Source organism: Mus pahari, chromosome 7, assembly GCF_900095145.1.
Source record: "Mus pahari chromosome 7, PAHARI_EIJ_v1.1, whole genome shotgun sequence".
In the NCBI taxonomy this organism is placed as follows: Eukaryota; Metazoa; Chordata; class Mammalia; order Rodentia; family Muridae; genus Mus; species Mus pahari.
In genome coordinates, this window is record NC_034596.1 from 103003397 (window position 1) to 103027024 (window position 23628).

Below are 23628 nucleotides of genomic sequence, written 5' to 3' on the forward strand. Positions count from 1 at the left end.
TCCGATTGCACCTAAACATAACACAGCGTACACCCTATAGCATGTAGAGATGACACAGGAGATGAAAGATGGGGAAACGGAGTGCGTTGCTTTCTTACATCATGAGGGAAGTGGTGGCGTGACTTGAGAGTAGGTCAAAACAAGTCACAGATGTGTGCTGTAAACCTTAAAGTGGTGGATAGTAAGACAAGCAGAGATCTTTGCTTGTCTTTGGTTATGGGCCCTAACAGTGGGAAGTATAGAGTGGAATAACAGAAGTCAGAGAAGGGTGCACTGAATGAGGGAACAATATTAGGCAGGGTAAACCACACAAACTTAAACCTTCTCAAAAACAAGTGGAAGGTCTAAACACTGCACTTAAAAGACAAAGATTGTTTGGATACAAAGACAACACACAATTATACAGTGCCTGCAGGAAACTCACCTTAAATATAAAAACAGGGAAAGGTTAAGTGGAGAGAACAGGGGAGATAAGCAAGACTAACAGTGATAAAGGAACGCCTGCCTGGCTGTATAAATATCAGGCAAAGCAGGTTTCAGAGCAGAAATATTATAGGGATAAAGAGAGTCATCTTATAATAACAGGAGGGATCAGTTCATCACATCACATCCCCCAAGGTGCATAACACCAGCCACGTTGATATTTATATACACACAGAACGGGAGCATTCTAAAACACATGGAGTAAAGCTGCCAGGACGGGATGTACGAACAGTAAAAAACACCAATGGCCAGGAGTTTTCCAGTCCTTTCTCAATAATCTGAAAATCACACAGACAACTAGTTGAGATTCGGAGGACTGGGACAACACTGTCACCGGCCGGCTTGATTGACAGCCATGCGACCCTCCGCATCACAGCAGAAGAGTGAAGATTCCTTTCAAGTGCACCTGGACATCCACCAAGATAACCGTGCATGGTGTGGCCATTAAACAAACTGACTGGGACACTCAGAAAGATTGAAGTCATTCCCAGTTGATTTCCTAGGACAGGATTAAGTGAAAAACCAGCAATGCAGATAATTGGAAAATTCCCTAATATTTGGAAACTAGACACATTTCTAATGGCAGAAGGTCCAGTTTGGGGTGTGGGCAGCATTTGAGAGTCTTGGTTTCTATCCCCAGCTTCACTACAGACAGAACAAAGTGGCACCGAGCCTCTAGGCAGATGCTATTGTAGGGAGTATTCTGAGGAGGTGCAGACCAGCACGGCTGCAGCAGCTTTGTAGCACCGAGTACTTGGGTTTTTAGAGGAAAATTTCCAGTGATCTCAGCTTCCAGTCAAACACTAGGAAAGGCCAACGAACTGAGCCCAAATAAATGATGGAGAACAGAGCGGAAGGACCCAAAATAGAGGGAAAGGGAGCCACAAAGAAAGTCAGCTATTTAAAAACAACGCCCTTTTTGGTTTTTTGACAAAATTTAAAAACTGAGTTTAGCATGTCTGTTGCATTTAGGACACACGTGGGAACGTTTGTGTCATGGTGCACACATGGCAGCCAGAGGATGACTTTTCAAGCATTGTTTTCTCCTTCCACTGTGGGTTCTGTGGATCGAACTCAGGTCATTGCACCAGCACTTTTGCCCACTGAGTGATCTCTCTGACCCAAACTGATTTTTTTAAAGGTTTTATTTATTTTATGTATATGACAAGTACACTGTAGCTGTCTTCAGATACACCAGGAGAGGCCATCAAACCCTGTTACGGATGGTCGTGAGCCACCATGTAGTTGCTGGGAACTGAACTCAGGACCTCTGGGAGAACAGGCAGTGTGCTCTTAACCGCTGAGCCATCTCTCCAGCCCCTCCCAAACTGATTTTATTTTTATTTGCTCTGCACCCCAAACTGACCTTTAACTCCCAGTCATGCTCCTGTCTCAGTCTCCTCTGAGGGTGGAATTACAGGAGCCAGCTACCACACTCACCTCAGGAATGAATGTTATAAACCTTAGCTAGAATCAAGAATGTAGAGAAAAGACACAAATTACCAATATGAGAGATGATTAGAGTGAGCTAATTATAGATGCTACGGGTATTGAAAGGATACAGAGGCAATGCACGATCAGCGTGCGCTAATGAATGCCACAGCTTAGGTGACATGAAGAATCCCCCAGAAGACCCTAATAATAAAAGCTTACCCAAGAAGAAACATATCTCATAGCCATGGAAATAATTGAATTTTTAGTTCAAACTGTTCCCACAAGGAAAACTCGAGGCCCTAATGGCTTCACTAATGAGTTCTAAAAAACATCTAAGGAGAGAGAGAGAGAGAGTACCCGTTCGCTGTAGGTTGGCTTACACGTACCTCTGCCACCCTCAATTTCTCTTCTGAAGTCCTAACCTCTGGCATCTCACAACATAACCATAGATGAAGATTGCGTCTGTGTAGAGGTGGTCCCTGGTGCTGTGACTGGTGTGCACACGGGGGGGGAGGGGAGGGAGGTCTGGAGACAAGCATGCATGGAGGATGCCTGGCAGACATGAAGGCAGTACTTAGGCATAGAAAGAGCTGCTAACAGACCCTGCTCCTGTATCCCTCAGCGGGCATCTGTTGTCCAAGCCACTCAGTTTGGGGGTGTTGTTACAGCAGCTACCCTAGAATATTCTGGAATGTCAAAGTCGAGGAATACCTCACAAGTTCTCCTGACATCAAGCCAAGACATAACAGCAGCAAGCATCCATCCGGTATCTCTGATGAGCTGGCAGAGCTTTTAGTCAAAACTCTAATTTTAATTACTTCAAACCTTACTTTTATTGATGGTTCTGAAATGCTTTAATCTCCCTTGTAGCCCACCACCCACCAGAGGAAGTGGGAAAGAAAGGATATGGGGGAAGTGGACCTTTTCAGAAAGGTTCTTTAGAGCAACTCTGGTCTGTGATGTCTGGAAATTGTCAGTTTAGTTCATAGGTTAGCAGGTGGCAGCAGCTCAGTCCACTCAATCACTTCACAGATAGATCAGCAGTCCAATTCAGTAGAGTCCATTAGCAACAGCAGCGACACAACCTAGCAGAGACAGTCGGGATCAGCCTTGACTGGAGTCAGCAGGAGGGACACCAGGAGTTCTCTGTGGTGCCTCTCTCAGGGAGGATCATCAAAGACTCGAGACCCTTAAGTGTAGCACAGCTAGCTGTCCCAGCAAGCCAAGCTCTGTGTCCATTGCTCTGTGAAGTCCTATTTATACCCTCCAAACATCCCGTGTCCTCCACGTGCCTTGCCTCAGCTCAGGTTTTGCATCAGCATGTGCATCCAATCAGCCGGAGTCCTCAGAAGTGGCTGGAAACTGCAGCACACCACCAAATGTTTTTGGTGTGTTTCTCTCTATGGAATCCTGACAAATGCAGCTCAACTACGCAGTGTAAGGTGGACCAATACATGGGTGTTGGTAGCAAAGACTCCTTCATCATGAATTTTTTCACATGCTTGCTTTGGTAGGCCATCCTCTCTCCTGTGTCTGCTTCAGTCAGATGTTCCTTCACCTGTTGGCCTTAGTGTTCCACACCTGTGTCCACTTTCACATGTTTGCCCCAGCAAAACACCATCCAACGGACTTTCCAAAGAACTCTCAAGTTTCCACTTTACAGAACTTTAGCAAATCCATCCAACTGTGCACTTAAAATATCATGACTAGGTAGGATCAGTCCCAGGAATGGGAGCTTGGCTTGGGCTTTGAGGATCAGTCAGAGCAGAGCAGTTCTTGATGATGGAACTGTAATACTAGTGATTAACTATGAAGAGAAAGCCAATAAAACAAGTTCAGTAGATGGATTTTGGCAAATGTCTAACATTCATTCCTGATTACACATGTTTTTTTTGTTTTTTTGTTTTTTTGTTTTTTTAAAAAGCAACTTTCAGGGCCAGTACAGTGACCCAGCCAAGTGAAAATACTTGCGTGATGGTTAAGTTTGAGCCCAAGAATTCACATTTGAAGGGGAGAACCAACTGCCCAAAGTTGTTCTGTGACCTCTCATGGTGTACATGCTCCTGGGCTCACACATGCTGATCACTCAACAGATGAAACCATTCCCACTGGGCTCTTAACATACCTTCTAAAACCAAAAAGTGAATTAAGGGTGCAGAATTCAAGGCCAGTGTAGAAAGTGAATTACGTTTCTACGTGTTAGAGTTGAACAGTTCAGAATTTAAAAATGCATCTGCAGGAACCCCTAAACTCTTCAGTCCATTTGACAAAGATGTGTCAGAGCTTCACAGTGATGCTTTACATAAGATGCCCAGGACCTTGATTCCCTACTGTGCCTTGCCAGTAGGCTATAGTTTAGCTTATCCAGCTTAGTTTATTTCCATCTCTGTGATGAAAGCAGGCCTGAGCCTTGAAACACCCCAGGACAGGTTCCTCTGGCTCCTGTGCACAAATGTCCCCTTGGCAAAGGAAGGCATGAGCTATGTGGGCTCCTAGGGAGCTGTGAGTTTGGGGGTGGTCTGGCAAAGTGTTTTTGTGGAGCAGCAGGAGCTGGTGAGGCAGAAGGAAAGCTACTGAGGCTGGATCTCAAAGCCAGCACAGCCACCCCCAGAAATATGACAGTAAGTTGTCCCTAGGTGTGGAGATCGGGGTGACTTTCATTTGGTTTTCTTTTTCTGTCTTTGAAAAATATATTTTGGTGGACTGTGCTTATTTCCCATGTAACCAGAGAAACAACCATACCATACTAATCCCTACCTTGTGCACGCATGCGCATGATTTAGAGTTTGAGTACTTTGTAAGGAGAGTGTATTTCTCTCAAAACAAGCAACAGGGCTTCTAGGCTGGCTCGGTGGGTAATGGTGCTTGCTGCGCAAACCTAGCCACTGAGTTTGATCTCTGGAACCATTGGTGGACTGAGAGAATTGTCAATCAGAGATGTCCTCTGACCTCCACACATTTCCTGTGACATGCATGTGTCCCCTCTCAATAATGATAACTTAAACAAAATGCAAACAAAACCCAAACCAAAAAGGCAATCAAGAGCATTGCCTGAGGCCGAAGCAATAGGCTGGGCCATCTTCAGAGACCCCAGACAGCTGTAGTGGCAGTGGCAGTGGCAGTACTGGTTGGTGACACAGATACCCAAGTCCACTGTGTTTTTCCCGTCATGTTCTTATCAGATGTGTGGCGTGTGGCTTTGGCTGGACACACAGACCGTGATAATAATTGTAGCTTATACATGGAGTCATCTCAGAACATTCAGCAGAAGACTGAGCTCCTTAATCCGGTGAAGGCAGTTTGGGATCCCTAATTACTTGGTTGAAAAAAGACAGACACTCAGGGCTGGCAGTGTTTGGGAATTAATCTTTAAAGCCTGACAGTGAACATTCAATTCAATTAGGAAGAACAATTGGCAAAGATTCCTCTCGCCTTTACCCTTGATAGCAAGCTGGGACTGACTGGTCCTCATGGACTCGGCTCCTCTGCATCATTAGACAGGTGTGTAGCTGCACCTCCAGTGGCTGTCATACTGTGTACCACCTGTGTGTCTCCTTAGACCCAGGCCAATGCAGGACACCCCTACCCAAGAAGCATAGCACACTGTCTAAGCTTTCTTCTGCCTTGTTCCTTTCCCCATCCCATGCTCCCTGCTCTCTCTGTCTGCCCCTCGTTCTTCCCTGACTCCTTTCTCTTCCACTCTGTCCTTTTTTTCTCTCCCCTCCTCACTAACTCAGCATCTTACTGCATGTAATGAAAGGGTTAGAAGTAAGTCTGTGTTATATGTACCCTAAAACATAAGGGCAGGAGCACGCCTGATCTTCCCTTCTCACGACCTGCTTTCTTCACTCAGTGCTGACCTTTTGTGCCTTCCAGCTAGCTTCTCCCAGAGCTGGCCATTCCCCTTGCTGCGCAGGCCTGAGGCCTGAGGCAGTCCTGGCCTCTCTCTTCTCTTTACTGGTTTCACTCCAAGAGGTTCCTGTTGCTTCTGACTCCCATATGTATCTCTTCCTTCTTGCTCCTTCCTTCAGCTTGAATTCCCACACAAGTCCCCACTCTGTCTCCCTGTATCTTCCGCCTGTGGGACAGGCAGTTAAAGGGGTCCTGTAGACTGGAGCTAGGAGACCTTGGATACTTTCTCAGGAGAGCTTGGACTTTACTGCTCATAGTATGCTCTCTGGCCACATCCTGTCTTGCCACATCCTGCTCACCTCTCTGGCCAGCCTGGTCTTTTTGCAACTGCATACTCAGGAAGGACCTAATGTGGCCACCGTGTGGATCTTTTCTGTTGACCATGTATCCCCTTCCTAGATACCCTTGAAACATCAGCCTCAGTACCTGGGACACTCTGTTCTGATAGTTTGTGTAGGGCCTGTCTTTCTGACTGTCAATTCTTGAAACCCAAGAGTTCTGATTCTGGCTTTCCTGAGAGCCGAGCCTGGCTGGCTGGCAAGCGGTCAGGTGCTTGTTGAATGAGTAAGTGTGAGAGCTTCACAGGGGAAACCATTTGGATACTGTTCCTTCAGAGCCCTTCTGCCGCCCCTGCCTGCATGTACCCTCTCAGAGGAAATACTGGCCATCCAGAGAAGCGGCAGCCATCCTAAGCTCGTTTTTTTTTTTTGTTTTAGGGCCTTACTACAAACTTACTACAAACACATGAATAAACAACACAACAGTTTTGTGTGTGCTTCAAAACAACAAAACACAAAACCAAGAACAACAGGGTGGCAGGACAGTGGTGGCACAAGCCTTTAATTCCAGCACCCAGGAGGCAGAAGCAGGAGGATCTCTGTGAGTTCAGGGCCAGCCTGGTCTACACAGCTAGTTCTTGAACAGACAGAGAAACCCTGTCTTGAAGAACCAAAACCAAAACAAACCAAACCCAACCCCCCAAAAAACTCAAAACCCACCAAATAAGGTAAAATGTAACAAACTTTACCCCTGTAGCCAGGTATAACTCATACTGTTGGGCAGCTGGCTTTGTTTCCTCCCTGTGGTTCCTCCAGAGTCCCTCCTCTCTGGCCTGGCCCACTGTGAACACTGTCATCTGGTCTTCACTGCGCTGTAGTGTCATCAGGAAGCCCTGGCTAAGAAGCAGAGCACTGTGTAGAAGGGTGGGCTGCAGTTTGTTTATTCTCTCACGTCTGTGGACACATGGGACCCTTCCACCCTCTCTCCATGTGAAGAACGGCAAAGCTTCCTTAAGCCCCCAGTACCAGAAGTTGGGGTTTATTCTCAGAAGCAAAATTCCTAGGTTGTACAGTAATCCTACAGGTTCCTGGGAACCCCCAGGCTGCAGTCCATCATGGCTGCCCTAGCTTATCTTCCTGCCAGCGGTGGAGGGGGTTTTGATTTCTCTGCGTCCATGCTAACACGTGTTATCTTTGGTTTTGTTTTTATACTAGCCAGCCTAATTAGTGTGATTCTGTAGTTCATGCTTCTTAGAAAACGACATCATACTTTGTAAATGCGGCTTGTCCTGTGCACTCGGTGCCGGCTTCTTCCTGTCTAACCATATGAACTCTGCAGCGTTACCCTGGCTCAGTTAATTTTCCCATCAACACCGTTCTTGTACATAGTTGTAGAGCAGCAGCCAAGCTCTGCGCTCTGCCGCTCTGCCTTGCTCTTCCCTCCACTGCCAGTCTGCTGGCTGCTCCTCCTTTGTTTTTTCTGTGTTTTTAAACAGAACCACTGCTGCTTCTTGGTTTTCATTCTTTTAGGTTGGAGACCCAGCTCCTGACCCTGCTATGGAAGACAGGAAGGGGGAGACAGGAAGGGCCCCCCCCCCCCCCGCCTGCTGTGAAGGCCTCTCATGACCTTTTGTTTGCTTAATTAGACATTTACATATTCACAGGAAACCTCTCAGAACTCTGGCTGCATTTTTGAGAGCCTTCAGGGCCTGGCAGGCGGAGTTAGCTCACCTTCAGTGGGAGTTGCTCGGGGAGCAGGTTTGTGGAAGCGAGGGTGTGCTTGTTTGGGCTTTTCTCTTCTAAGGGAGTGTTGTTAGCTAGTGCCAGGGAATATTCTTTCAGAACGCCAGAACCTTCAAGCCCCAGCCAGCAGCCCTTCTGTTTCATGTGCTAAGAAACTGACTCCAGCCTTACTTCTATCTGGGGTGGTTGCCTTCGTTTCCAATTTACAGAAGGGGAGACTGTGGCCTGGTGATATGGAGCCACTGGGTCTGTCACATGACCAGCAGTGTGTCCTCTCCACCCTTTGGGGCGTTGAGCAGGACCAGATCTGACAGCTGTGGCGCTGTAGCTCTGTGCCGCTTGCAGGAGTCAAGTGTGTCCTGGACATCCTCCCAGGAGCCTCATCCCTGTGGAGAGCCAGGGGGAGGGGGAGGGGAGGTACCCTTCGCCTACTCGCCTAAGAAGAGGTTACCCCCCCCCCCTCCTTGAGCTCTGAGGCTAGCCCCTCTCTGGGTCTCAGTCAACTGTGGTCTGGCTGGGTGCTCTCTCCATTCCAGGGCAGGTAGCAGACTGTCGAAGGCAGGGGCAGGACTGTGTTGATGATGTCATGTCTGTGGTCAGCAGGGAGGAGCAGGTGTGAAGGCTGAGTGGAGACAGGAGATGCTGTTTCCTTAGCCCTGGAGAAAGGAGACCTGTGCTTCGCTGTGAGGAAGAGAGACTCTAGCTCTAGTTAGATGTGAAATAGTAGGACCTAGCCCCTCAGGAAGCACTTTCCTGAAGGCCTTCATCACTGTGACTGGTGCTGCCTGTCTTTGTTTCCCTTGCAGGTGTGGAATGCTGTGGACTCGGGACACTGCCTGCAGACCTACTCTGTGCACAGTGAGGCAGTAAGGGCTGCACGGTGGTCTCCCTGTGGCCGGCGCATCCTCAGTGGTGGCTTCGACTTTGCCCTGCATCTAACAGACCTGGAAACAGGTGTGTCCTGACATCCTAACTGTCTCAGGTCAGCCGGCAGCCCCTCACTGGGGAAGCCTCCCCAGAGGGTCCTGACTGCATACTGACTGTGGTGATGGGGTGGCAGAGGCCTCAGGACAGGCTCATTGCCCCTACGGGCATGCAGATCATTTGCCAGTGGCACCACAGCTGTCTACAAAGCATTGGAAGCAGTCCTCTGCCAGTCAGCAAAGGGCAGAGCCAAGATTGTCTCAGTACCAAGCTGTAGGGCCGGATAAAGTGGCAGCTTTTTAATCAACTTCTGTAGTGTAATTGGGACCAAAATATCACGGTGTCCTTTCGTTAGCGTCAGTTTAGAATCCCTGTCAGCCCATGCGGGGGGAACCGAGTCTTCAGAGGGGCTCTTCTCAGTATAACCCTAGCATGCACCTGGGCGGGGGGTGGGTGTGGGTTGTGTGAGCAGAACCTCAGGAACCCTCCGTCAGGTAGGGAAGGGAAGAGAAGAGAAGCAGCTTAGCCAGGCAGACTCCGTGCAGCAATCCTGGATTGGGCCATTTACTGACAGCAAGGGAGACAGCAAGGGGAGGGACCATTGGACAAGGCGTCTAACCTACACTGCGGAGCTCAGAGCAAGCTTCCTGGGCTTTTCACGTGGCCTTTGGGATTGTCATTACGGCTGTCAGCAGCAGTGGGTGCCATTTTCTAGGTGAGAAGAGGGTCTGATGCCTGACAAAATAGAGAGCCATGGCAGTCGGCAGGTAGATGACAAGTCTGGGACTGCAGTGGATCATGATCCTGTTTGTGTTACAGCTAGGAGGACCTGGAACTGTAGCTGGTATCATGTGACATGTGGCTCAATGGAGAGGAGATGAGGTGCTGTCCCATCAGGTGTGGGGGACCATGGAAGGAAGCATCTGACAGGGCTCCAAGGGGCCCTTGTGTGGAGGGGAGCTTGAGACAGGGCATGGCCCCACTTCTGAGAGCTGGCATTCAGTAGGGAGTGCACTTCACCCTCCTTTGCTGGGAACGGTGTCTGTATGGGGGCTCATGTACTGAAGAGTTCTTCTCGTTACATACTTTGTTACTTATTATATGCCTGCTGTGTGTAAGACTGGTGCTAGGGTATGCTGGATGTCTTTTGTCCCCAGAGAGGACAGAGTTGATGGGTTGTTTGAAGCTAGCCCAGCCTCAAGGAAGACCTCTGGCCGCTAGATGAGGCCTCTCCTGTGAGGATAGCTGCCCGTTCTGTCAATGTCCTGGCAAGTGTGTGTCCTTGAGGGTGTGGCCATCTTGGTGGTCTCGTTGTCTATCGCTTGAACAGAGCTGGCTCACATCTATACAGTTGGACAGCTGAGGCTGTCCCCTGCTGGGTCCTCCCATCCAAGGGCTGGCAGGGGGGGCACCCATAGATCTGCACCCCCGTCTCTGGCCCCTTGTCTTGCTAGGACCACTCTTAGCATGTGTGCAGCCCATGGCCTTGGTCCGGTTCTGACTAGTCTTGTTCTTTCTCTTCCCCAGGTCTGATCTTCCATTTCCTTCCTCTGCCTCTCCCGCCCATGGTCATTTGGCTTTTTCATTTCAATCTAATTAGAGCGCCCTGCCAGGAGAAGGCAGCGTAGGGCGTTCTCTCTGCAGTGCTCTGGGAATTAGTCACTCGGTGCCCATTGTCATTAATGGGAATTTGGTGCCAAGGCCATTTATCCTGGTGTCCTCAATCAATACAGTTAAAAATCTGTGGATTCTAAACTGTCAATACCCGGCCTGAAATACGGAGGGCCAGCACCATCTTATCTCGTTAATTTATAGTTGTGACGGGCTGTTGGCTTACAGAACAGCCATGAATCAACACTTAATCAAATCTGCTCACAGATTAATTATTTTTGGCGCTCCTGTTTCCGTCTGCAATCTCCCTAACGAACGTCTCTGGTACATTAGGCACAGGCGGCCTCAGGGAACACTGGCAGACACCACCCAGACCCTGAGCGTCACTGGCTTTGTTCATGACCTGTCCTGCATACCAATCAGCTCTTCATCTCCTCAGAGGCCCTCCAGAGCTTACTCAGCTCTGAAGCTCCTCTTGCAGATGTCAGCCCCTCAGAGTTGCACTTCTTGGTGGTGGGTGGTAGCTCCTCTTATCTCTCTGGGGTCTGAGGTAGGTGTGCCGACCCCACAGTCTAGCCCTCTAAAGAACTCTGAAGTCTTGGCTAGGGCCATTCCCCCTTCTCTCTGGGATGCTCAGTGTCCTGACTGCCTCCATTTGTGTTCATGTCCCTGTGCCTTCTGTTGGGTCATAGTGGGTGGGAAGGATTGGCCGGATGGAGCTTCACACTGAGGGCCACTCCTCTCCTGAGAAGTGTTTTCAGCCCCATTTTGACTATGGCTGATGCCACAAAGAAAGAGAGTGGTCTGCTGTTGTCCAAGTCTTTGCTGTAACCGTGGTGTCCCATTTGCCACTAGGCCCACGTTGAGCTGACACAGATAAATGGGTTAGGCCCTTTGCTTGGGTGACATTCTTAGCCCCCACCCCCTCTGGCCGGGGAGGACATTATCTCTATCTCCTTTTTTTTTTTTTTTCTTTTTTGATATAGCAATTGAGGCTTTGAGTGTTTGATGACTTTCTTGAGGTCACCCAACTGTTGGTGACAGCTGGATGTAGCTTGGGCTTATGGGGCTGGCAAAGGTATCTTGTCACCACATGGACTAGTGTGCCTTCCCACACCCCTCCCTGCCCTGGACAAACTTCCTTGGCCTAACTTTTGGCAGGGTGCTTGGCTATCTCTAGAGTACCTCAGGATCCTGACTGACCCCTCTGATGAAGTGAGCAGCTGAAGGGTGCGTCTCAAGCTGTGGACAGCTATGCTCCAGCAGGGACAGGGTTAGCCCTGGCAGCTTCAGAGCTCTTGGTATAGGAAGAGTGAAAAGTGTCCAAATGAAGGCTGCGGTGAAGAGGCTTCAGGGGAGAGGCCATGCGCCAAGGCTCTGTCACGCAAAGCCTCTGAAGTGCCACTGGCTCCCATGGGTGCTTTAAGCAAGTGGTGTGCTGCAGCCAGGGCCTCTGTAGGTCTTCAAGCTCCGTGGCACACTCGGGTTTCCCCAGCACAGTTCAGGAGGACATTTAGTGCCCCTGAAAACCTGAAAGGAAACAGTGAGCGCTGGCTGTCACAGCCCCCAAGGGACAGGCTTGCTTTTACACCGGCATTTGTGTCTGTTTGCCACTGCTGGCATCTCCAGCAGGGTTCATATTGATGATGGTCACTGGCTACTGCAGCCCACCCCCACCTTTGTTAGCCATGTCACAAGACCCTTTCCTTAACCCCCTTCAGCATGTGTCTGTCATCTGTGACCCCTTCTCCTGGAAACTAAGCATTCTTTCACTGGCTCCCATCTAGGGAGGGCTTCTTCATCCTCATAAACCAGTTCTTATCCATAGCTAGGATGGATATTCATGCCAGCCCTCCTTATGAAGAAGGTGACACCAGACCCTGGCATGATTTTATGGATTGAAACGGACTTACACTAGTCATGTTTCTCCTCTGTGTGGGAAGCAGCCATCAGTGAACCACTGGTTCTTCTTAGGTTAGGCCCCTTTTCTTGACTGGCCCCGGATCTGAACTCAGTCAGGCCATGTTTGATGTTAGTATGGTGGCTTATGTGTTTCAACAAAGCTGCTTACAGCCAAACACAGCTGGTTTGCAAGCTAACTCCTCACCTCTTAATTTTAAGAAATGCAGTTTTGTCCAGATAGATAATTGAAAGTGGCTGGGCTTGGAAGGAAAAGGATGGCAGCTGCCAGCTCCTGCAGCCACCGTCCACGTGGCCCTACTGTCTTTCTGGTCCAGGGCTCGTTCCTGCTCTTCTGTGTCTGCTCTCACACTCACCCCTGAAGGGCAGTTTTGAGCATGGCTTTGCAGTAAGGCTATCAGGCTCTGAGTGGCACTGCTGCTGAGCCCAGAGCCGTGCCAGTGGGCATGCGGACAAGGCCTACCTGGCCCTCGGCCTGCATCCTGCCTGGCCTCTGCCCACTTGCCAACATGGCCCCTGTTCCTGATGCACAGAGGGTGATCTGAAAGTTAGCAAGCTGCTTTTCTCGTTAACTTTGAGTCAGGATGGTTAAATTTACAGCTGGCTGAATACTTCCCAGAGGATGCTGTAACGATATTGATTTTAGCGAGATGAGTCATATGCCTGCTGCCTGGGAACATAGGCTCAATTACCACGGGCCAACAACACAAGCTTTTCCCTGTCAACATTTTCCCTACTTGTCCCTGAGTCTGTGGCTAGGAACAAAGAGCCACGGAGGAGGAAAGGTCACAAGTCGCTGGCGGGCCTGGAGGTGGGATGCAGACAGAGGGGCTCTGGGGTCAGACGAGCCAGTCAGTGTCTCTGTAGCTGGCCATCGGGCCGGATGTCCTCTCCCTCGCCAGACTCCCTTTCCTCAGCTCTGAGATGCAGATTCGTTCCTGCCATTACCCAGGATGGCTGTGTGACAAGGATCCAGCCAGGCCTGCGGGGACAGGCTTACTGTACATGATGGTCCCCCTTCCCACTTGTGTCCTCAGAGTAGTGTAGCCAAGGTGAGCTCCCTGCAGGGGGCGTGGTCATCCCTTCTCTTTCGAAGGGACCAGTACTTGGGTTTCATTTCATCTGAAGTGCCATTGATGAGCCAGGAGTGGTCTGGGAGCCAAACATGCTGAATGAAAATGGAGGGCCTTCAGGGCCCATAGCGCCCCGTCGCAGCATTAGGCTGCCAGATGTTGTTACTCTGGCTACAGGAGTGGCTGCCTCAGGGAAGCTTGACTTCTCTCTCTGTCTAAGGAAGGAAGAGGCCCAGCTCTGAGCAGTTGCCTGCCTGGGTCACCCAGCCCCTCAGTGGTACTGGATGGAGAAGCTATGGAAGTCGTAGTGTTTGGAGAGTGAGTACTCAGGGTTTCTGTGAAACCCTTGAACCATGGCTTTGCTGTAAAGGACGGTTTATTCTAGGGTTGTGAATTGAACTTGGAGCCTCAGACTCATAAGCAAGTACTCTGTGCTGACACCACCCCCCTCCCCCAAGCCCAGAAACATAGTTTCTATTTGTATCATTATTGATCCAAAAGGGAAAAGAAGTAATTTTTCTTAACTCCAAGAAGATCCAAACAGTTTTTATACTGGTTGAGCTCATTATAACCAGATCAATACAGCCAAGTGCCAATGGATTACATATTTTAAAGCTCAATTTCCTATAAGCCTGCAGTGAATAAACAGAATTTCCTATAACAAGCAGACAAGCAAGATAGTCCCAAGGTCTGTTACAGCTAGCCCAAGTGCTGAAGAAGCCCCGCCCAGGGGGAGAACTGATAGACTACCGTTTGGGAGAGGGGAGAGAGTACCACAGATTCCAGGAGAAAGACCTTCACCTCAAGAGCAGCCGGTCCTCTTGGTCAAGCTTCTCCTTGCTGACTTATCTCCCGGCTTTTCTGCAAGGCTCCTCAGCAAAGGCAGAAGGCAGCCCAGGCCTGTTGTGTTCTCCAGCCTCCCCCCCCCCCCCCCCGGGAAAGCCCAGCAGTCATTAGTCTCTTAAGGTTCCCACGGTTAGAACCCAGCATCCCTGGGCTTTAGGTTTTAATTTAACCACAGATGAATTCAATAAGTTAGGGTTTAATTTTTCAAACAATAATGACTCTCTTTGGTTGCCTCCTCCAGAGTGCTTTACATAGCACTTAACGTTCAGTCTTCCTGCCTGCCCGAGACGGCAGTGAAGGACCAACGAAGAGCCGGTCCTGGACACAGGTCTCCCCAGCTCTCAGCGTATCCATCACCCTGTCAACAGCATCCAGCTAGGTGATGGTGATGCTGTGATGCTGATTTCTGAACTGAATCCTTGAGCAGAATGTTTCCCTCCAGTGTTTCCCATTAGGTACCTGCTAGCTTATTAGGAATCTTTTAGCTTCGGGCCCCTTTAACAAAGAAGATAGCAAAGTCCCAGCTCTTAGAAGTAGGAAATGTACTCGACAGCCTCTTTCTAAGTGGAAAATTTTAGCCTTTCAAAGACAGATTTTCAGCATCTTCAGGAGTTGAGGGAAGTGTGTTTTTCTGTTTTTTCTTGTTAGCAGGAAAACTTCAATCACCCAGTAGCTCAGTCCCCCACCCCTCTTCTCTGTCTTCAGCAAGGTGCATCATCACCTTTCAACAAACATCTGTTGCCATTTCAAATGAACATGGCTGGTCCTACGCTGTGCTCCAAGGACCCAGGAACGCATCTGCTCCCCACAGGGAGTGTGCTCCTTTGCTTTGGGTCTGAGGGTGGGCAGTGAGTTCCAGATCTGGGGGTACAGAGAGGAAGAGACTCTCCCCATTATATTCACCTGTCTGCCAGCTGGGTGTCTGGTCCCCGACTGTAGCCTAAGAGTGTGGAAGAGGTTCTGGAGAGATGGCCCAGTGGGTAGGGCGCCTGCCTCTCAAGCATGAGGACCTGACTTGGGATCCCCGAACTCATGTAAAAGCCAGGTGAGACAGCTTCTGCCTTAATCCCAGCCCTGAGGAGGCAGAGCCAGGCAAGTGCCTGGACCTGCTGCTGTCTAGCCTGTCTACTTTAACTGATGGGCTCCAGGTTCTCAAAAAGTAAGTTGAGGAAGACATTGAGCATTGTCCTTTGGCCTCCATACTCTGCATGTGCAAGCATACACTCACAAAAAGGGGTGGGGAGAAAAGCTTGGGTTGTGAAAAAATAAGAGTAAACTGGAGAAAAGGCACTTCCCAGTTAGGTTAGCTCACTGGGCAGTGCTTGTCTGAGGGCAGGGTGATCTAACAAGGCCCCCACAGTCTGCTAGGGTCCCTGAGCAACAGCATAACACAAAATAAAACTGGAGCTGCGGGTTTAAAAGGCTGTCTTCCTTTCTCTCCAGCCCAGCTCCTAAATCTGTGATCACAGCTCAACAGGGTCATGTAACTAAGTGTGGGGCTGTGAAACATTGAGCAGCTGCTAAGGGGTTCTGAGTGTGCAGTGACCAAAAATTAATTCAATCTCAAACACGTAATGGATCCAAGATGTTTCCTGCAGCGCTCAGCCATACTGCATTTCATGGGTTCCCTCCAGCCCCAGTCTGAGCACATATCACGGGCCTTGTGCACTACGCCTGCCGTTAGGCAGTGGTAATGCCGACAAGACCTACCCAAGCACCTCAGCTCGTGCACAAGGCTGTGTGTGATGAAGTATGGTGCTAACCCTATGTGCAAAAAGTTTTATGCTCTTGCTCTTTCCTCCTCCTCCCCTCCTTCCTCCTCCTCCCCCCTCCCCCCAAGACAGGATTTCTCTGTGCAGCCCTGGCTGTCCTGGAACTCACTCTGTAGACCAGGCTGGCCTCAAACTCAGAAATCCGCCTGCCTCTGCCTCCCGAGTGCTGGGATTAAAGGCGTGCACCACCACCACCCAGCTGAGTGTTTGACTTCTTAAAATCAGATTCATCAAAAAAAAATTTTTTTTTTGAATGGAGTTTGGCCTGGGACAGAGTTTCTATCAGTTTCTGAAATAGCTCTAGATATACTTCTGCCATTTTTTGTTGTTGTTGTTGTTGTTTTCTAATGGATTCATGCAAAGTGCCGTTCTTGGCATATCTGAACATCCTTTAATTTTGGAAACTTTGAAAGTATGGTATATCCTGTTGTGTCAAATATGCTTGTTGCTTATTTTATGAGTTAGGGTCTCACTCTGTTGCCTAGGCTGGTCTGAAACTTACTGTGTGGTCCAGGTTGTCCTGCCTCTGCTTCCTGAGTCCTGAAGCATTTAATTCATGTAAAAATAAACAAGTAATCCATCTCATTAGAATGCAAATTTGCTCTCATCTTCAGTAAAGAGTAAAATTATATGTATACGAAAGAATTGTCCTAAAATTATTTTTAAGGATTACCGTGCACAAATCTTTGGTCTTTGTACCTACTGTATAACCCTATATACCTGAAGCTGCATGAAGATATCTTGGATGAAAAGGAGCAGTGGACGACAAAGGTTGAGCCCTCCTCTCAAGCATTTTTTTTTTGTGTCAGCCTGAGGCTCACTGATTGAGCTAGCATGGCTGGCCAGTGAACCCCAAGGGAACCCCCACCTTTCTCTCTCTCCCTCGTCTCCACACCAGGATTGCATGAATGTACCACCATTTTGAACTTTTTATGTGGATGCTGGAGATCCACACTCAAACTCTTGTGCTTACACAGCAGACACTTTATCCTTTATATACTGTGACATCGCCCTGGCCCTCCCCCAAGTTTAAAATGAATAGTTCTTGTTTTTCATTCTAGAGAGAATGTTTTGAAACAGTCTTTTTCTTCCCTTCCTTCCTTCCTTCCTTCCTTCCTTCCTTCCTTCCTTCCTTCCTTCCTTCCTTCCTTCCTTCTTCCCTCCCTCCCTCCTTCCCTCCCTCCCTCCCTCCCTCCCTCCTTCCCTCCCTCCCTCCCTCCCTCCCTCCCTCTCTTTCTTTCTTCCTTTCTTTTCCCTGTGCTGGCATTTGAGCCAAGCACTTTGGGCACAGTAAGCACAGCTTTACTAGAGAGCTGTGCCCTGGTACCTGAAAGCAGGTCTATTTATTTATTGTTTTGATGTTGCTAAAAATCATTTAAGTGTCATGCATTGAAGACTGTACTTTGGGGGTGGGAAGTTTAGTTCAGTGGTAGCGTGCTCATTACCACATGTGTGGCCCTGAGCTCTGTTCCTAGCACCAAAAGAAAAGAACCCAACAAAACCAAAGCGACTGACGGTTGTCCACAGTCCAACCCATGGATCAGTGGCTTTCTGACCTGGTTTAAAACCTTTAAATGAGTATCTCATTTGACTCTGAATTGAGTTGTTGAAACACAGGAATATAGTAATATCACCTTCTTGTTAATTGCAGGGGCTCCTGTTTGCTAGAGAAATGGGTTCTAAGTCCTCTGTGTCTTTGGACAGTGGGCTGTACCCTGCATCCCTGTGGGGAGTCTCTGTCAGCCTCTTTGTGGTCTTCGGGAAACAGGAACTACAGTTGGATGGCTTTCAAGCCCTGGGCCACAGGATGGTATCTGCCTTTAGATAAGAGAAGCCATATTTGGTTCTGATGCACCTTTCTGTTTTCAAAGCAGTTGCTATGTCCTTGGGCTGGCAGTACAGCTCAGCAGGCAAAGGTGTCCGCTGCCAAGCCTGATGAGCAGGGACCTATGTAGCTGAAGGGTAGAGCCAACACCCACAGGTTATCCACTGACCTTTTGTGGACTCGCACATTCACCAATATCTATTTAAAAATGTTTTTAAAAGTTGCTTGATGCTCTTAGTACATGGCATATTAAGATGTATTTAAAATTGGCTGTTTTATTTTGCCTTACTTTGTAAGATATCCTTTTTTTTTTTTTTTAATAAATATGCTGACAGTGGGACTGCAGAGTTTGCCCAGTGGTTAAAAGAACATACTGTTTGTTCAGAGGACCAGCTCCCATGTCAGGCCTAGAGCTACAGAGCTACAGGGAACTCAGCTCCCTCTCCTGGCCTGTGCTGGTTCCTGTACACCCATGGCATACACTCAAACAAGTACACACAGAAATACACAATTGGAAAAGAAAAGAAGTCTTTAAAACCCATGTCGATGCTATGCTGGCACATTGGTGCATTTTGTCCCACATCTACAGACCACTTCTTGACAGTGATGCCTGCAGAGGTCCTGAATGGGGATGAATAGGATTGACGACCGTGGCTCTGGCCATTGCAGCTATCCCTCCATGACTCTCATAAGCCATGATTGATGAGTTTCATTTCCTTACCGGACAAGCTGGAGCTGGCCGAGTTCTTCCTCGGTGTATGGGGTCAGCAGACAGAGGAAGTCATCAGGGAGTACTTCCTACCCAGAATGAACAAACACGGCCTTGCAGGGCTTAGACGAGAGCACGCTGTCCTGACATTTCATCACTGTCTTTGACACCAGCTGTGTGTTTGCAGGTGCCTGCTTATGTCCAGGCACAGGAAGCTGGTGGTCAAGCTAGTGAGACGGGGTCTCTCTCACTGGGATTAGGTGAAGCTGTCTGGCAGGCAGGCCTTAGGGGGTCTGCTGTCTCCACTTCTCTCCCCCATTGGTATTGGGGTTGCAAGCATGCACCACCAAACCCAGTTTTTTTGTTTTTTGTTTTTTTGCATTAAAAAAATTCCTTTATTTACAGTTCCAAATGTAAGGGATTATTGGTTCTGATCTGTGATATTTCCAGGTCCTGGATCGCATACTGTGGAGACAGGGAAGCCAACAGAGGCGAGTCCAGCTTGTCAGGCTCGAGGGAGAATGTCACACCAAAACTGCAGAGGACCTGGCTCCATCTTGTCTAGATTACATTTCCACACACTGGCAGTTTGGGTTTATTGTTGGGGCCTGTGGAAACATTCTTGATCTTCCTCATCACTAGAAGTCCATCAGCGATTTTTCCAAACACTACATGCTTTCCATCCAACCAATCACACTTAGAGCAAATGATAAAGAACCGGCAGCCATTTGTGTTGGGACCACTGTTTGCCAAGGAAAGCAGGCCTGGAGCTGGGTGTCTATGTTTAAAATTTTCATCTGCAAGTGGACCCCGTAAATACTGGCCGCTCCAGTACCATCGCCACTAACAAATCTCCACCCTGAATCATGAAACCTTTATGGTCCTGTGGAAGGTATTTCCTTTGTATCCTATCAGAACACCATCTTTTCTGAACTCTCCAGTGCAGAATTGCCTAAAGTTCTCTGCCATCTTAGGCACCACGTCTGCAAAGAGCTCAATCTTCATTCGACCAACTTCCTCACCTGGCCGCCAATGCTGACATCAGAGAAGACCACTGGATTGACTGGACTTGAATTTGCCACCGCCATGGCTTTGACCCAGAAGTAGAAGCCTAAAACCCAGTTTTTTATGTGGGCTTTGAGGTCAAACTCGGGTCCTCATGCTTGTATGGCAAGCATCTTCCTGACAGTCATCGTTCCAGCTCCTCGGCTGTCAGCTTCCATGTTCTGCTCTGCCACCGCCCTGATTCGGTGGAGGAGCCCTGGTAGCCAAAGGCAGCCGAGATTTCCCTTCTGGCTGAGGAAGTCCTTATGCTGTCTCTGAGGGAAGCCCCCTCCTTGGTTTTGGCAGGTGGCAGGTGCTGTTTCTGGTGTGTAAGCCTGGCCCCGGTGACATGTCAGGGGACAGACCCGGGTGCCTCCCTGTGCGGTGCCTCTCAGGGCTAGGCAGATTTCTTGGTGCGGGTTTGGGCAAATGACATGTGACAGAGGAGAGTCCCACCAGTGCTGTAGGGGACACAAGTCATACTGGGCAGTGGGGGGAGCGCTGGCTTTAACCGTCCTTGAATGATGGACACTTCTAAAGCTTCTATTACTCACCTCTAGGAAACCATAGTGACAGCTGTTTTCCACACCATATGTGTCCGTGTGTGCCAGATAGTTACTACAGTGTGCGCAGGGACTTGACAACTGTGTATGATAATATGAAAAATGGCCGGGGCTGTCTCAAGTCCTGCAGAGCCAGTGAGACCCCAGTGAGCCACTCCTGATGTCCATTCTGTGCTGGGCTGCTGTGCAGGCCACTGCCATTTGTGGCCCAGCATGTCAGGTCACCCACACCTGCTGCACTCTGTAACAAATCTGCCTTCAATTTTATAAGGATTGGAAGACTGATCCTGAAATAAATGCCAACCAACTCTGGGTTTAGATTCTGGACTCCTGGGTAAACAATCTCCTGTATTACCTATGTGGCCTGAGAAACTCTCTGAACCTCCCTGAGCCTGTTTTCAGCCATGTTGGGGTTAGTTGGTGTATGGTTCAAATGAGATGATACAAACAACTCTCACAGAATGTAGGAAAGGCAGAGTTCTAGGATCTAGCCCTGGGTCTTGGTGGATTTGATAGGAAATGGAAGCAAGCTGCCATCCCTCCTGTGTTCCTAGAGGATCGATACTGGACCACATAGGGCCCTGGTGATCATGTGAACATTTCCCCTTTAAAATACTTGTGATATGAATTTTTTTCTCACTTTTTCTTGTCTGTCTGTCTGTCTGTGTTTCAGGAACCCAGGTGTTTAGTGGTCAGAGTGACTTCAGAGTCACCACCTTGAAATTTCATCCAAAAGACCACAACGTCTTTTTATGTGGCGGCTTCAGCTCTGAAATCAAAGCTTGGGACATGAGGACTGGCAAGGTGACACCCTTCTTCTCAGGCTGTTCTTTCATGTGTGTGTGTGTGTGTGTGTGCGTGCGTGTGTGTGTCTTGGGTTCTTGAGGCGCTGTCACTTGTGTTTTGAGACATAGCACACTAGGCCTGGGCGTGGCTGATGAGGGGAGGCTGGCCAGCCAGGGCACTCCAGGGACGACCTGCCTCCCTAGCAGTGAGAGTGCCATCTCATGCCACTCCCCCTGACCTTTGAGTTAAGGGAGTTACATGGCCAGAACAAGCACTTTGACTGACTAAGAACTATGTACTCAGTGCACGCTAGGCCAGCCTTTCTATGAAAGAATTTTCCTTCATAAGGTCAATAAATAGGGACAAGTCAATGCCTGTATATTTGAGGCAGAACAGTTTGGGCTTCATATTTAGTGAGGGCTAAGCATCATTTTTAGAGGTTTTAGAGAGTAACTTTGAGTTGTGACACATTAAGACATCCCAGGTCCAAGTCTATGCAGAGTATCACCAGGAAGGTTTGTTGAGTACCTAACTGTATGTGGAAAGCGATTCTGCCTAGAATTCTCCAGAAGATGGACACTCTGGTGCAGAGAGTGTTCAGTGTGTGCAGGTGGGCATTGTAGAGCAGCAATGCTTTCGGCTTGTTATGACAGGGCTTCCTGGAGGAGGTGTTGGGCCCAGGCTACTGTCACTTCTTAGGCACATAGAGGCACGGTCTGAGACATTCCTGCACCCTGTTCCACCTGCATGGAAGCTGATAGGGAAGGAAGAGGTGCAGGGCAGCAGGAAGTGGCCTCTTGCGTTTCATCATGAAGGGACTAGTCCTGTTGGGTCTGCAGCACCAGGAAGGCACACCCTAAGGCATCTCCTTGTGAGCTGGGGAGACTGGACAGGCATCAGAGTTTCCAATGGCCAGGACCCATCTACGTCCATGTCCATACTGTGCACCAGGCTAGCATTCCAGGAAGGTGGTGCAGCCTGCGGAAGGGTCATGGGCTTCTGAGCAGAACCTGCAGAGCTCCTGGCATCAGGGGACTTGATGGTTCTCTTTCTTGAGACACTTCCTGAGGGGCAGCATAGACCCACACACTTTCAAAACACCACTTTGCTTTTGCAAAAGAAACTTTTCTGCAAAAATAGTTAGGAAAGAGGGATATTGCAAATAAACTAATGGGTATAGTAGAATTTTTGAAAGCCCTGGAACATTTTCTGTTTAAGACACAAATAAATAATAAATAGAAGGAAACATTTGATCATGGTACATAAATCAAATATTTGTAGCCCAGTGTGGTGGCGCACGCCTTTAATCCCAGCACTCAGGAAGCAGAGCCCGCAGACCTCTGAATTCAAGACCAGCCTGGTCTACAGAATGAGCCCAGGACAGCCAGGGCTACACAGAGAAACCCTGTCTTGAAAACATAAAAAAGAGACCTTGTAAGCGGACCCTTGGTGTGGGACCACCTTATGGCCCAGCTCTTCTGCAAAGGTACACTCTGTTTCTAGCCTCGAAGTTTAAACACGTAAGAAATTACTTACTATGGATGCCATCTGATTTAAGAGTTTGTTGAAAATACCAGCTTTCCTCCCGGGGCAGACGCCAGCTGACGAGTTCTGGGGAGAAGCAATTAGAAGCAGATGTTGCTGCTGCTGCTATCGGCACGTTTGCGAGTCTCTCCCAAGCTAATAACGTGGGTGAAGGGATCTGTGCACTGTTTGTTTTCACTTCCTCTTTACCAACAGTCCTCCCACACGGGGTCACACAGAGTGGGACACACTGGGTCTGTTTGCATGGGCTGGGCTCTGGGGACAACACATTTGCCTGTTTTGACAGCACTGCCGCTCGCCCCACCGGCAGAGGCTCTGTCCATGGTGCTGAAGCCCGCAGTAGGCCAGGTTGGCTTCAGACTCACATGGCGCCAGCAGTGTGGTCCTTTTCTGACTGTCACAGCAGGGTTACAGTGGGCACTACAGGTGGAAGCGGAGGGACACAGGCCTTGGCCCGCAGTCAAGATGAGATTCCCCATGTCACTGCCCAGGAAAGGAGTGCTTATGGAATTGCAGTGTGTGTTCTTATGACAGGCAATTCAGGGGAGGGCAGTTAGCCAGCGGAGGGACAGGGGTGTGTTTGCTGTTAGCTGCCTGTGCTCCCCAGCGCCTTCTGGTCCCCTTTTGACACAGTCGGTTTGCTCTTACTTTCCTTGACTCTGTGCTGTTGTTACTGCTGCTGCTGCTGTTTAATGGGGCTTATGAGGGTTTTGCTTGAGGTCACGTTTCAGTGCCATCCTTTTGCCTTAGTGTGCCTTGTCACTTGTTCCTGCCTTAGTCCCTGTGCCCAGAACAGCATCTGGAAGGTTTCTATGTATAAGGAATCAGAAAAAGAGGGCTTCTTTAGCTCACCTATTAATTTGGAAATAAGGTTTTATTTGAACACAGCCATAATCATTCATTTATGTCCCCTGTGTAGCTACTTTTGTACTACAGTGACAGAGTTGAGACTACATATGCAGCCTGCGGAGACTCAAATACATAGCAGTCTGGCTGACCCTGCGTATAGAGAGACCTGACTCTGATCATTGTTGAGCCTGATCTTTTTGTGAGCCTCTAACAAAGTGGCCCTGCACCTGGCCCTGCCCCATGCATCCCCACAGACACTGCACCTGGCCCTGCCCCATGCATCCCCACAGACACTGCACCTGGCCCTGCCC

The 23628-nt window shown here is 49.0% G+C and overlaps 1 protein-coding gene and 1 pseudogene across 2 annotated transcripts in view; one reads left to right on the forward strand and one right to left on the reverse strand.

Annotated features, from left to right (window-relative positions):
• Wdr25 (WD repeat domain 25) overlaps positions 1 to 23628 on the forward strand; it is a 134161-nt gene that overhangs the window by 77791 nt on the left and 32742 nt on the right. For both annotated transcript variants that reach the window (XM_029540820.1, XM_029540819.1), the window contains exons 3-4: positions 8657 to 8804; positions 20811 to 20941. In XM_029540820.1, the coding sequence (XP_029396680.1) occupies positions 8657 to 8804; positions 20811 to 20941 (279 nt within the window). The remainder of the gene's footprint in view (positions 1 to 8656; positions 8805 to 20810; positions 20942 to 23628) is intronic.
• Positions 19092 to 19618, reverse strand: LOC110324625 (annotated as a pseudogene).